This window comes from Etheostoma spectabile, chromosome 1, assembly GCF_008692095.1.
Source record: "Etheostoma spectabile isolate EspeVRDwgs_2016 chromosome 1, UIUC_Espe_1.0, whole genome shotgun sequence".
NCBI lineage: Eukaryota > Metazoa > Chordata > Actinopteri > Perciformes > Percidae > Etheostoma > Etheostoma spectabile.
This window is the reverse complement of record NC_045733.1, coordinates 8,773,149-8,786,861: the sequence shown is the minus strand read 5'-3', so window position 1 is coordinate 8,786,861 and position 13,713 is coordinate 8,773,149. Positions and strand designations below refer to the sequence as shown.

Here is a 13,713-nt window from a genome sequence, read left to right as displayed (position 1 = left end):
GCAGGGGTTCATATACTCATGAACAGCACTGTATGTATGTAAAAGGGCATCACTCTGTGATAACTTAGGAGGCATTTTTTATTATCTGCCAGGTGCCTTTGCACACCAGATGTGTGTTTGTGTGTCCCCCCCTCCTAGCTATATTTTAAAATCTATAAGCTGCAGAACTGAAATCAAAATCAGCAAAGCCATTTCTAGACAGCTGTGTGAAAAATAAAAAGGTGTTAAAAAATGCTAAATTAAAGTAGTACCACAGTACATTCAGCACACTGCTGAAAACCTATGGCTGTAGGAGTGTATTACATGAACCAAACTGCTGCAGTTATTTTCAGTATCAATATAGTATCTATATAGTATCAGATATAATGACAAACAGATCGGTACATGGTTCGTGGCAGCATGCCACAAACTGCTTGGCAGAGCACAAATGTTACCACCCTAACACAAAAAACATTTATGTATACGCAAAACACACATGTATCCGCAGTGCACATACTATCACATCAACTGAAAGAAGAGTAAATGGAGTGGGAAGAGGTGAAAGGGATTGAGTGGGTGGCAGTGGGAGAAAAAGATGGAGAAAGAGGCAGAGGGAGAGTAGGAGTGAGTGGCACATGGCTTTTAGTCTAAAAAAAGATGAGCATCACGAAACCAAAACCAGAATCTGGATTAGCTAGATAAGGAAGAGGAGGGGAACAGGGGAAGGCTCGAGAAGAAAATGTAGGTTTCCTCTGCACCGAAAATGGTGCAGATGCACATGCTCGGTTTCATGCTCATAAATGTCCTCCAAAATATGAATACTGAATGAGTGTGTGGGTAGAAGGAGAAGAAGGAGAGAGCATGAGAATGGGAAGACAAGAGGGTGAGATGGAGATAGGAGATGGGTGAGATTCTTTAGGATGGACAGAATGCTGCTGTTGTGTAACAGAAAAGGAAGAGACAGGATCATTAGAGACAGCAGGAGCAGAGCCAGGGATGTGACAAATGCCGGAGAGAATCTTGATCTGAGCAGAGTGTAACACACTGACCCAGGCAGAAAAAGAGAGAGACTGGAGCAGATGGATGTATGATGGAGAGCAGAGGAGACGGGAGAGATTTGGTACTGTGCTGCAGTCATGCCAACCGGGCATAACCACAGAATTTTTTGTAGATGTTCTCAGTATCCTGTCTGTGCAGGATTGTGCCCCACTCCTCTTCAATCTGCCTTCACTGTCCCCCTGAGCAAAAATCGTTCCTTTCTTGCTGATTTCTATTGATTCTGACACCATAACAAGCTACCTGTAGGACAGGGTAGTTCCTGCATGCCTGTATGCCTGAATGTGTACCCACAGAGCTTCTCTTTAATAATAGTTCACCAACTGATGACTGATGACTATTGATGTGCAATACTTGTATAAACCCTTACATATGACCCCAGGCATATCACATGATACTGATAATCCTGTTTGAAAACACACAAGACTCCCACGGCTGCATATGTTCTGTCAACCTTGTCGCCGAAGCCACATCCTTACATTTTGTGTGTACAGACAGCATGAATGTAAAACTTACACTCTCCCATCTATTTTATAATCACCAAATAAAAGTGCAGCATGAGTATTCCCATCCAATGGATCAGCCCAGGATATCCAATACGTACTGTATTCAGAAGCTGGAGTCTGTTTACTTGTGTCTTGTTGGACACACCTTAGTTTACATAAATTCTCTCCCAGTATGTGAGTATGCTGACATTTAGAGTTACAGTGTGTGTGAAGAGTGGTGGATGTATTACCAGGAAGAGGTAAATAATCACACTACTATTGAAACATGTGCATACATGTTTTATATCAGTTGGCTTAAGATGGATAGAATTTGTGTAGGATGTGTTTACTGTCTATTGAAGCACACTATAGGAAATTTATGATTTGACAAGAAATAGTATTAGAGCATTCCAACTTTGGATGGATATTCACAAAAACACAGTTTTAGAATGGTGTCTAGTAGTACCAACCCAACACAAAAGGGGAACAATGTTTGTATAATCAAGTGATGCAGAATACACAAGGCACTGCTACACTGGGGCAGCTTCCCTATTTCAACCAGGCAAGTTTTTTAGTGTCAAACTAAATGTGTATATCTGTGAAAAATCACATGTTCTAAATAAACCCAAAGCTGCTGCAAGTGATGCTCCACCCAAAACAGAAGTCAAGATGAGGATGAAGAAACAACAAACCTTGCACTATGACCGCTTAAGCCTACAGAGGATGTTTATTTGACACTCAACATATACTGTACATGATGGTTGTATCACTTTGAAAGGTACCCTGTGATAAGGTTTAGGTTTGAACAAAGACGTTGCAGTAACCTATTAAACACCTGTAACACTTGGGATTTGTGTTTCTCTGTTATGATAATGGTTAAAGTGTCTCGCACGTTTGTTTTCAAAATATGAGATCTATAAGGCGTGTGTGCGTGTGTGTGTGCGTGTGTGTGTGCGTGTGTGTGTGTGTGTGTGTGTGTGTCAAAGTAAATGTTCCTCTTGAGCTTGGCTAAAGTAGTGGTGATAAATGGAGAGGTTTCTCAGAGAGAATGTGATAGAAAATAAAGAGCGCAACGAACAAGTTGTGTGCCACAGCTTGGCTTGATGATGCTGATGCTGCTGCTGTAGCAGACGTGACTGAGATGGAAGAGTAGGAAACACCTGCTGCTAGTAATACTCGATCAGCCTGCTGTCTTTAAAACAAGGAAAATAAATCTAATGTTAAGTTCAGATGGGGGTTGAGTTTACGGTTTGTGCAGGTTTTAGATTCAGGTCCAGCATCTGTATCTACCCCAGGAATGATTTATTGATATATTGACTGTATTCTGTGTAATCCTGTGAGACTATGAGTTTGTATCTCTTCATTAGAAAAGGTGAATATGTGTGTGTAGAAACCGAATGAAAACATACCAGAATAGCTAGATTATAATAACATTTACTGTAGGGCTGCACAATTAATCAAATTTTAATCACAATCATGATTTTGGCTTCCCACGATCAAATTTACGTGATCAAGCGGTATTCAATTTTAAATGTGTCATTCCGTTCGTAGAACACTCCGTTTTTTGGTTGTTGTTGTTGCAAAGCCAATCTACCGCTCCGTAAACCACTGTCTGATAAAGTGCCAATCAGATAGCAATCGGTCATACGTCGGTCACCAGTTTACAGCATTTTGTCCAGGCAGTGACCAGTGCTAGTTTGTGTCTGTTAGCTCACAGGGCTCTAGAGTGCGACCAAAATGTGTAAGGGTGCGACTAACATTTTTACTAGGTTGCACCAGTGCACCTAACGTCCTTGCATCGTTCTTGGGGCAGTTTGGAGGATTTGATGCTAGGGAGTGTGGCAAGCTGGTTTAGCCAAGGCCAAAGAAAGAAGGCCAAATTACATGTATTGGCCATGCGAGGGGCATGTGACAGCAAGAGGGGGAACAACTATAACACTTTGAGCCATGAAATGTCAAGTCTCAGACCTTGAAATTGTGGTGTAAACGGCAACGTGAGGAAAAATTTGGCTGCACCTAAGTTTTGTGCTGGTGCACCTAGATCAAAAAGTTAGGCGCACCAGTGCAACCAAGGCAACAAGTTAGTCTGGAGCCCTGGCTCGTAGCTTTAGCGGCATACTGTTGTACGTCCCACTGTTCGAATCCTCTACAGTGAAATACAGTACTGTTTAGCTTCTTTTTTCTTTTCTTTTTTAAGCATTTTTTGCCTTGTAAATCCAGTTACTACTGTAGCTAAGGGTAACATTACCTGCTTTGTAACGTTAATCATGATCTCAATATTGATCAAGATAATCATGATTATCATTTTGACTATAATCGCGCAGCCCTAATTTACTGGTAAATGCCTTGTATAAGTAAAAATAAGATTATTGTGGCTATTACTAGGCTATATCATGCATAGGAGATGCATCAGACAAATTTCTCAGTAAAACTATCTCAGTAAAACATAACTATTGCATGCCTGTGCCCCGTTTGTTTCATGTCCATGTCACAGACAAAGCCATAATGACTGACGGGGAGCCCTGTCATTGTTGTTACATCATTGTTGTTGCATCACGTGGTTACGGGCCTGGGCCTGGCACACAGTAGCACGCTGTGTGGAGCACAAAGGCATTGCTCACATGCAGGAATATGTCAGTCTTTTCACAAAACACATGTCATTTGGATTGAGACGGAGTCACTAGCTCAGGATGAGAGTTTGCATGACTCATGCTGAAAGCACTATCATAGCAGAGTCAGGGACTGCAGTTCAGCCTGGAGTTGTCTGTGTAGTATAGATGTCCTAAAGGTCAAGTTATTTTAGACATTTTAGATGCTCTTTTGATCTCAGGTTTAAAAAAAAATAAACAGCAGGGTGTGTGTGGGTGCCAGCTTCAGGGGACTGGAACTGAATGCAATTATTGCGTTACGAGGTTTAAAAATACTAACTTGTTTAAAATGTCAACCTCAGTAAGAACGTTTCTTTACTATTCCCTCAACATTAATAAGGGGTTGGCTCTGTCATTGATTTTATTCTGCCTGCATCATCTCCAAGTAAATCATGGAGGATATCATTTATATTATATCAGCACAGCATATTTGTTGAATCAATATCCACAGTAGTATAGAAATTGTGGTGTTGGTGTATTAAATTGCTAAATAACAAATTTGTTTTCATATCTTTAATTAAAATAAATATGCATGCAGGTAATGAAGACTTGCTTAGCTGAGTACATCAATATGTTTTCAAAATCTAAAACTATGTTCATGCCGATATGACAGTTTCTAACTGATCAGTGTTAGTCGGTCCCACTCACAACTGCTAAAAATGATTGATTTTGACTAGTGAGTGCACATGTTCATTAAGTGGGAATATAATAAAATAAATCCAAATGATGTCAGAGTTTAAGTATTAGGCTAAGATTTATTTATATATTTACATATAGGACAGAAAAGGGTTGCATGAAACAAAGGGAGAGGAGCCATGTTTTGCTTATTGAAACTTCTATGAATCCACACCATGGTATATACTCTATGTAGACTAGGCCTTGTAAAGTGAAATATAACACCCAGTAGTCTATATTTCAACTTTTCTGTATGCTTGAATGTGCGGGATAGGATCCCAGTTGTAGACGAGTTCTGATAGTGTCAAGTCTTTTTCTTCTCTTTGGCTAGCTAGCCACGCTGTTTGGATTTGCAAGGGTATTATCATAATAAAATGAAATGTGGATTGGTGGCTTGAGCTATTGATAATTATGTCTTTTTGAATGAATTGGACGCATGCTGTGAAAGTAAAATAGGTCAGCTATGTCTGTCAAAAATTGTCTTCTTGCTGTGTGCATGTTTTTAAATAATCTATATGTTGTACATCAGTCCAAGTGTGTCCAGTGAGGCAGCCTTAACATCATAACATTTTTGTGTATTTGAAAGTTAATTAATTATTGCACATAATAAATTAGGCTGTAATCCTTTTTTGGGGAATTTAATTGGGCAGCATTTATTCGTATTGGTCTAGTTTATTGGTTATCATTGTCAAGGGAATGTGATATTTCACACTCTAACCAATTTACTTATATCACACTGTATTTTTTTTCTGAAGATATGCAGTTTTCTGATAGATAAATAGATAAAGATTTTAAAGAAATAAAATATCTATTTCTTTCTGGTTTACTCGCAAATTATAAATTGGTTAAGGAAGTAAAGTTCACTATAAAAGCACACGTAAACATGCAACGCTGTCAGTGCACCATAGTTTAATGTAAAGTTTGAATGTAAAATCTAATGATCTGTTAGCATTTCACTGTGGTGAAAACAGTCCAAGTGCATCTGCTAATGTCTACAGTGGAAGCTTACCAGCACCACTAATGGGCTGATATCCCCTGGGTGATGTATGGGAGAGCCCTGAAGGAGACAACTGGTGAGGATGTGGGGTTGAGACGTTTACTGATGACCAGAGTCGTCCTCAACGAAATGAGACTAGCAGAGCAGATCTCGCCAGAAGTCAGTGCTGATTAGTTGTACACAGAACTGATTACAGAAGTAATAGGCTGGAATTTGTGTATTTCACTGTGCAGCTTGATAGATTCTCTATAATTAGATCATTGGACGTAGTGTGCTTTTTAATTCACAAAAGGGAAGGTTGAATTAGGGAAGGTTTTAGGTGTTATCTTGAGGACCGGTCACAGCTGTAGTTATCCCAGTCATTTTTACATTACATTGCATTACATGTCATCTAGCTGGCGCTTTTATCCAAAGCGACTTACTGTTGCTATATACCAGAGGTTGCACGCCTCTGGAGCACTAGGGGTTAAGTGTCTTGCTCAGGGACACACTGGTTAATTTATTGCAGTGGGAATCAAACCTAGCACCCATACCTAAGGCATGTGTCATATCCACTGCGCCATCACCACTCTCATTTGCAGCTGGACATGGATATACTGATCGTTAACGGGAGATTTTTCTGAGGTATTCTTAGCAGTTTGATCTTCTCAGAACCTTGGGAGTGATCAGTCAATATATTGACTGACGTCAGAATCTGTGGTTGCAATTGCTGGCTGCCTCACAGTGGCCTGAAAAGAGGGAATATATCCTGGATACAGATTGAATAAATGGAACATAGTCCGCCCTGCTTGTGGTGTGGAAAATTATTTGTGAAACAACATTACCAAACAAGATGATTGTAACAGCTGATAAGGGGCCGTTTGGTATCTATGGAATGGACCACTGAAGGAAAATAGCGGAGGGTCATGTTTTTTTATTCTTTGTTGAGGGGAGGGTCACCTGGCGTTTTTTAGTCTGGAGAGGAGGGCACCCAATTTTTGTATTCATGAAAACAGTAAAATTTCAAAGTGTCTTGTTCCTTTTCAAAGTGTCTTGTACTTTGAAAAATCACAGATTCCAGGTAATCTTAAAGGATATGTGTGTTGAGTTATTTAAACATACGATCGGGGAACTAAATGCCTCTTGTCCTCAAGTCTCCTGATAGAGCTCCAGCTCACAGCGTGGTCTCTGAAAGTGGACAGGCCGGGAGGCAAGCCAGCGACCCCAGCAGACACCGGCCGGCTGTCACATCAGACTGTGGAGCTGCTAAACTCCAACACAGTTGCAACAAATTTGCAATCAGCCATTAATTTTCGTAAAACGGCCCATATTTGGGCATAGTTGATTTCTTGCATAAAAAGTCTCACAAGTGAATTTAGTAATGAACACCATTGCAGTACAGCTTGAGTGAGGCAAGGCAGTACAGCCCAACCAGGCTGTACTGCCCTGCCTCACTCTAGTTTTGTTATATTGATATGGTATGGTAAATTAATCTGACGACTATGAAGTGAAGCAGAGAAGAGAAGGGCTGCCGTGTCTGCAGCTATATCCCCTCCCCCGCCGGTCTAGGCGGACGCTGCAACTCATCACTCCCCAACTATAAGAGTTATGTTATCAAAGAGGAGAGTTTTAAGTTTACTCTTAAATGTGGTGATGGTGTCTGCCTCCCAAACCCAGACGGAAGCTGATTTCACAGGAGAAGAGCCTGATAGCTGAAGGCTCTGGCTCCCATTCTACTTTTAGAGCCTCTAGGAACAACAAGTTACTCTGAATTCTGGGAGTGCAGTGCTCTAGTGGGACAATAAGGCACTAAGAGCTTTTCAGGATAAAATGGTGCTTGACTATTTAGAGCTTTGTAGGTGAAGGAGAAGGATTTCAAAATTTTAAATTCAATCCTGGATTTTATAGGAAGCCAATGCAGCGAAGCTAATACAGGAGAAATATGATCTCTTTTCTTACTTCTTCTCTGAACATGCGCTGCAGCATGCTGGATCAGCTGGAGAGTCTTAAGGAACTTATTTGAGCATCCTGTTAATAAAAAAATACAGTAGTCCAGTCTGGAAGTAACAAATGCATGGACTAGTTTTTCAGCATTGTTTTGAGACAGGATGTTCCAAATTTTGGCAGTGTTACAAAGATGAAAAAAGGCTGATCTTGAGGTTTGTTTTAGATGGGCGTTAAAGGATATATCCTGATCAAAAATAACTCCTAGATTTCTGACAGTAGTGCTAGAGGCCAGGGCAATGCCATCCAGAGTAGCTATATCCCTAGATAACGAAGTTTGAAGGTGTTTAGGGAAAAGCACAATAACTTCAATTTTGTCTGAGTTTAACATCAGAAAATTGTAGGTCATCCATGATTTTATATCATTTATGCATGCTTGAAGTTTAGCTAATTGACTGATTTTGTCTGGCTTGATTGATAGAAATAATTGGGTGTCATCTGCATTACAGTGAAGGTTAATTGAGTGTTTCCTAATAATATTGCCTAGAGGAAGCATCTATAAGGAGAATAAAATTGGTCCAACGACTGAGCCTTGTGGAACACCATGTCTAACTTTAGCGTTCATGGAGGATTTATTGTTAACATTAACAAATTGAGATTGATCAGATAAATATGACTTAAACCAACTCAGCCAAAACTCATAGTAGTTTTATGGTAATATAATTCAAATTAATATTTAGGATAACAGATGGGTGCATGGGCAGATGGAATAAACTGGATCCACTTATAATAACTTGACTAACACTTTACAGTGTAAGGTCACAATGTTACTCTCTAATCCCATTTAAATGACAATTATGTCATAATGTTTTTTCCAATGTTGAGGTCTCTGCTGGGAATTTAAGCCATATCTTAACCACAAGCCTGGAGGAGAGTGCTGATAACAGTATCCCTGGAGATCTAGAGTGCGCCTTTTGCATTTAAGAGATCTGCTTGATTTCCCCGGCCTGATGGTTTTGGCCTAAATTAGTTTTTGGGGGAGTTCAGATGCATCTGTATCTTGTATCTTTTCCCCTCTTTTTTCCCTCCCTCCTTCTTTCCACTGTCCTCTTTAATGTTACTCAAACCCAGATTGAGTTTTACAAGTAGCTGTGAGGTGACTTCAGTCACATGAACCCATTCACATGCCCTTGTTTTATTTCACTCTCTTGCATTACCTCAAAGTTTAAGAACCAAATAGGCTAAAATTAAAAACTGGAATCTGCAGGTCAACAGTTGTGTCACGCCTAATGTAAAGTCTCCTCTGATGCTTTGGCTTTTTACGAATAATCACAGCAGGTACCCAAGGTTTATATTATGGTATCCAATAATTTGCTGCGGTTTTCCTGAGCGTCCTGAACAGGTTTTTCTTCCAGCTGATGTCACTGTGTTGTCCATCCTCTGGTTAAAGGTCTGCTAATCAGTAAAATAACCTGCTGGAGTGCTGTGATTGGCAGAAAAGTCTTCGTACTGTCACTTCACTGCTTTTGGATTGACCCCTGTGCCTTTGCTGCAGTTAGCCAGTTGCAGTCACCTGCCAACACAGCTTGGGCTAAATTGCTGTGGAAACAATTTTTGTGTCACTATAACATTAAAGTGGAGTTAAGTGTACTGGGCATACATTTCCCTGCAATATTTGTGCCTACTCCATGAAATACATTTCTTGGTCTGTTATTATAACCAAGTTGTTGTTCTGCAGACAGACAGCTTTTCTTCTACAGTTAATAAGCTGGATTTTTACTGCCAACTTGACACTTTAGTCTAGGAATGAAATGACAAGCATGCACATACTGACACTACCTGACATCTACAATGAATTAAAAAAAACCCATTACTTTACATTCCAGTCTAATTTCAATAGATCGGTGCAAAACTTGCAACAGGAACAAGACACTTAATTTCAAGAAACAAAAGTGTTTCCACATGAAGTTGTTGTGCCAGGACTAGCCAGTAGCTATGTTGGTCCAATCGGAATTCAATAAATGTCAATTGCACATCACTCTCTCTTTTTGACCTATTTAAAAAAGCAACCCAGATCTTGCAACTCCTGCTTTTCCCTCATTTTATGATCCCATCAAATTGCCTCAATCTACAGTTCACATTAAAATTTACACATTAGATTGTGGAAATGCAGATCACTGCACCTATTGCTGCAGTATTTAAAAGGAAAGTCTTGTACAATCCTACATTTACCTTTTTAGATGGGAATGATGCAACTGTCCCTACTTTGTGTACCATTTTATGCAGGCACAATGTGAGAAGTGGGACTTTAACAACTGTGATGACTGTGGTATTTAAGGGGATAACAAGGAGGGGGGCTGCTAGTTTCTCAATAACTAAAGAATGTGAAAAAATGTTCTGGAACAATATGAAAAAGCAGAGGAGTGCTGGATAGTAACCAGCAAGAAATCTTGAACTTGCTTTATCTCTTATAGTCAACAGTTTTTTGGCATGATGGATGGCGTACTTTTGTTTTGACGTAATTGAAAAAGCTGTCCTTTAGCTTTCAACAAATATGCAGGAGCAGCACACAATAAAGGCTGTATCAGCCTGTATTGGCACCATAAGGCCTGCATCAGCCTCCCAGTGGCTCCTTCTCTCCCAACTATTTCCTCCCTACCATTCCTTTTACTATTCATTTCAATTTAGCCCAGAGGCAACTTGACTAAACTCACAATGCTTTTCTGAGAATGGAAAGAGTGACATAAAAGAAGCTTTTTCATGTGGCCAAAACCAGTGTGGTATCATCATATATCAAAGGTTGTTGTCTTTCTTTTTCATTAAGTGGTGCATTTTCTCTGCATCCCTTCACACACTATGTCTCATCTTCTCCATATCCCATTATCTTTCACTTTCTCCTCTGTGCAAGACTATTTCTGTTATAATCTCCGCAGCCCCCTCTCAGGTTAAGTATAGAGAGTTTAAGGAACAGAAAGTATTAGCTTTGAGCAAGACCTGATGTGAGATCCATGCCAGTATAAATGTGCTCTGTATGTTCATCCTTTTTGTTGTTGGTTGAAGCTCATCATGTAAGATTATGATGTACAGTATGTAGATCATTTGGTTAAACCTTTTTAAAAACTACCTTTTGAGATTTGAGAAGAGATAATTGAGGCATAATGGCTTTTTAGACAAAAAAAGAAATGTTGCAAATGATGTCCATTGTCCCAGAAGTTGTCCATTGTCCCAGAAGTTGTATCTCTCCCCTTGGTCTTCCCACAGGGCAGTGATGCCTGGCATGGTGATGTTTCGGCGGCGCTGGTCAGTTGGCAGTGATGACCTGGTGTTGCCCGCCCTCTTCCTCTTTCTATTGCACTGCATCTGGTGAGTCACTGTATTGATTTCTCTGCGTATACTGTATATTCTATTATTAATATATCAGCGTATCTCGGCAAGAAACTGTAAATATTTCTTACCCTTGGCTTTTATTCTCAGGTTGGTGGTTCTGTCCGTGGTTCTGTTTGGCCTCCCCTATGGCTCAGAACAGTCCTGTTCTGTAACGCTGGTGGACCATGGCCGAGGGTACCTGGGCATCCTGGTCAGCTGCCTTATCTGTGAGAGCGCCATCATGTGGTTGAGCATGAGAGGCAGCATTCTGTACACACAGCCCAGGGAAGCTGTGCAGTACGTCATCTACATACGGCTCGGTAAGACACGCTGTTTTTGTTTTTTTTAAACAGAATAACCTCTTAATGCTTATGGGGATGTGGTTGAGATGATTACTTGTGGTTCCAAGTTAGTTTGAAATCCTTTTATATTAATTGGGCAGATATTGATCATTATTCTTTCTCTTTCTCTCTCTCTCTCTCTCTCCCCAGCTATTCTACTGGTCGAGCTAGTATATGCTGTGGTAGGAATTGCGTGGCTTCTCCAGTATTACCAGCCATGCTCTGATGTCACTGCCAAAAACCTGGCTTTGGGTGAGCGAATAAGGATATAAAGGAAGTTCATAGGGGTTTGTTATGCTTGAATATGAAAGATATTTTTATATTCTCTGCAGGAATCGTTGCGTGCAACTGGCTAGTGATATTCAGCGTTTGCATTACTCTTATGTGCACCTTTGATCCTACGGGTCGGACTTTTGTCAAATTGAAAGCCACCCGTCGGCGTCAGCGCAACCTCACTACGTACACTCTCAGGTATTAACAGGCACTTAGCTTCTCTATTTCTCGCTTTGTCTTTCATTTTGTCTTGACACCAAACTCAACCAAAGCACAGCATCCAGGCATACACATTTTACCATTTTTTGTTTTGTTTTTTAAAACACAAATTCAGTCTTACAGTGCTCCTTTCCTTTTTCTCTCTATTAGACACCGGCTAGAGGAAGGCCAAGCCAGCAGCTGGAGCAGGAGACTTAAGTTCTTCATGTGCTGCACAAGAGCCCAGGATACCCAATCAGTGAGTCACAACACACCTTTACCATGTGTGGTAGGAATGAAACCAGAAATGTTTCAGGCATAATGTCCAGTCAATAAAATAAATCCTGACAGGACAAGTCAAGTCTGTGACACAAAAAAACTCACTGCTCATCTGCTTACCAGCAACATTAAGCATTTCATAAAAAATATGAATATAAAATGATTTCATTTCAGGCTAAATCAATTAACAAGCTGTCCGCTAAAAAGTCTGTCTGCATAACTGCAGTCGCATTACTTCTAGTAACTGCCATATACTAGACTGCAATGCAGAACTGAATCAATGAAAGATTGCCATCAACTTTTAATTCAATTCAATTGTATTTATAGTAGTAGGAGTTATGTCAGGACACTTTACAGATAGAATAGGTCAAGACCATTCAATTATTTAAAGAGACACCACAACCCCCCCCCCCCCCCAAGAGCAAGCATTTGGTGCGACAGTGGCAAAGAAAAACTTACATTTTACAGGTAAAATCCTCGGACATACCCTGACTCTTGCTGCACGACCATCTGCCGCTGCCGGCTGGGACACAGAGACACTGATACAGATATCCAGATATATAGAAATGTGATTTGTGATAACTATATCAGTTAGTTGGATGATCAGTGGTAATTTAAACAATAAACATAATAGATCTGTGACTTGAAATACTAGTAGTAGCAGTGCAGGGCATTGGGCGGGACCATGGCAACAGTCCAGTGTCCTTTTTCCACTGACTAAATTAATACTAGTACTTGAGAAATACTAAGACATGCTGTCCTCATTGATTTACAAATCTTTGTCCAAATCCACTGGACATGACAAACCCTCAGCTTGGTGTCCTTTGAAGCGTTCAAAATATTGTTAAATATATAGTTATACCATATCTGCCTACAATGACATACATGAGTACAAACTTTTTTTAGTTCCAAGTGTGAATTACAGTTATCAACAAGGAATATTGACATGCATTATCATTGACTGTAACAGCACAACAAGCAGAGGGTTAGACAGTTTAAAGGTTCATGATGAAATTAAACCTCCTGTAGTTCAATGTTGTTTAAGTTTCTGTGCTTTACCAACGTGTCCTGATATCTGCTGCTCTCCTGTCCAGGATGCGTATTCAGAAGTGGCCAGCCTTTTTGCAGAGTTCTTCAGAGACCTGGACATTGTGCCTAGTGATATTATTGCTGGCCTTGTACTTCTCCGACAGAGACAGAGGTCTAAGAGATCTGCTATCCTGGACCAGGTATCACTGTCTATAAAATTATATTAATGTCTGTAGTTTTGTGATTGCGTAGGCATGTGCTGTAATAAAAATAGCATTTCTATTTTGTTTTCTCTTCCTAAGGCCAACAATGACATTTTAGCCTTCTTATCTGGAATGCCTGTCACTCGTAATACTAGATACCTGGACCTTAAGAACTCGGTGAGTTTCTATATCTGTGATGAATTAAAAAAAGTGAAGTTTGTGCTTATGAAAGTTAAAACATTAAGAATTCAGGTAAACAAT

The 13,713-nt window shown here is 40.1% G+C and overlaps 1 protein-coding gene across 2 annotated transcripts in view; it reads left to right on the top strand.

Moving 5' to 3' along the window:
- The window catches only part of dagla (diacylglycerol lipase, alpha), a 37,408-nt gene that overhangs the window by 3,957 nt on the left and 19,738 nt on the right, over positions 1-13,713 (top strand). For both annotated transcript variants that reach the window (XM_032514804.1, XM_032514812.1), the window contains exons 2-8: positions 11,025-11,126; positions 11,238-11,449; positions 11,621-11,722; positions 11,803-11,941; positions 12,113-12,200; positions 13,315-13,449; positions 13,552-13,629. In XM_032514804.1, coding sequence (XP_032370695.1) covers positions 11,032-11,126; positions 11,238-11,449; positions 11,621-11,722; positions 11,803-11,941; positions 12,113-12,200; positions 13,315-13,449; positions 13,552-13,629 — 849 coding nt within the window. In that variant the 5' untranslated portion in view covers positions 11,025-11,031. The remainder of the gene's footprint in view (positions 1-11,024; positions 11,127-11,237; positions 11,450-11,620; positions 11,723-11,802; positions 11,942-12,112; positions 12,201-13,314; positions 13,450-13,551; positions 13,630-13,713) is intronic.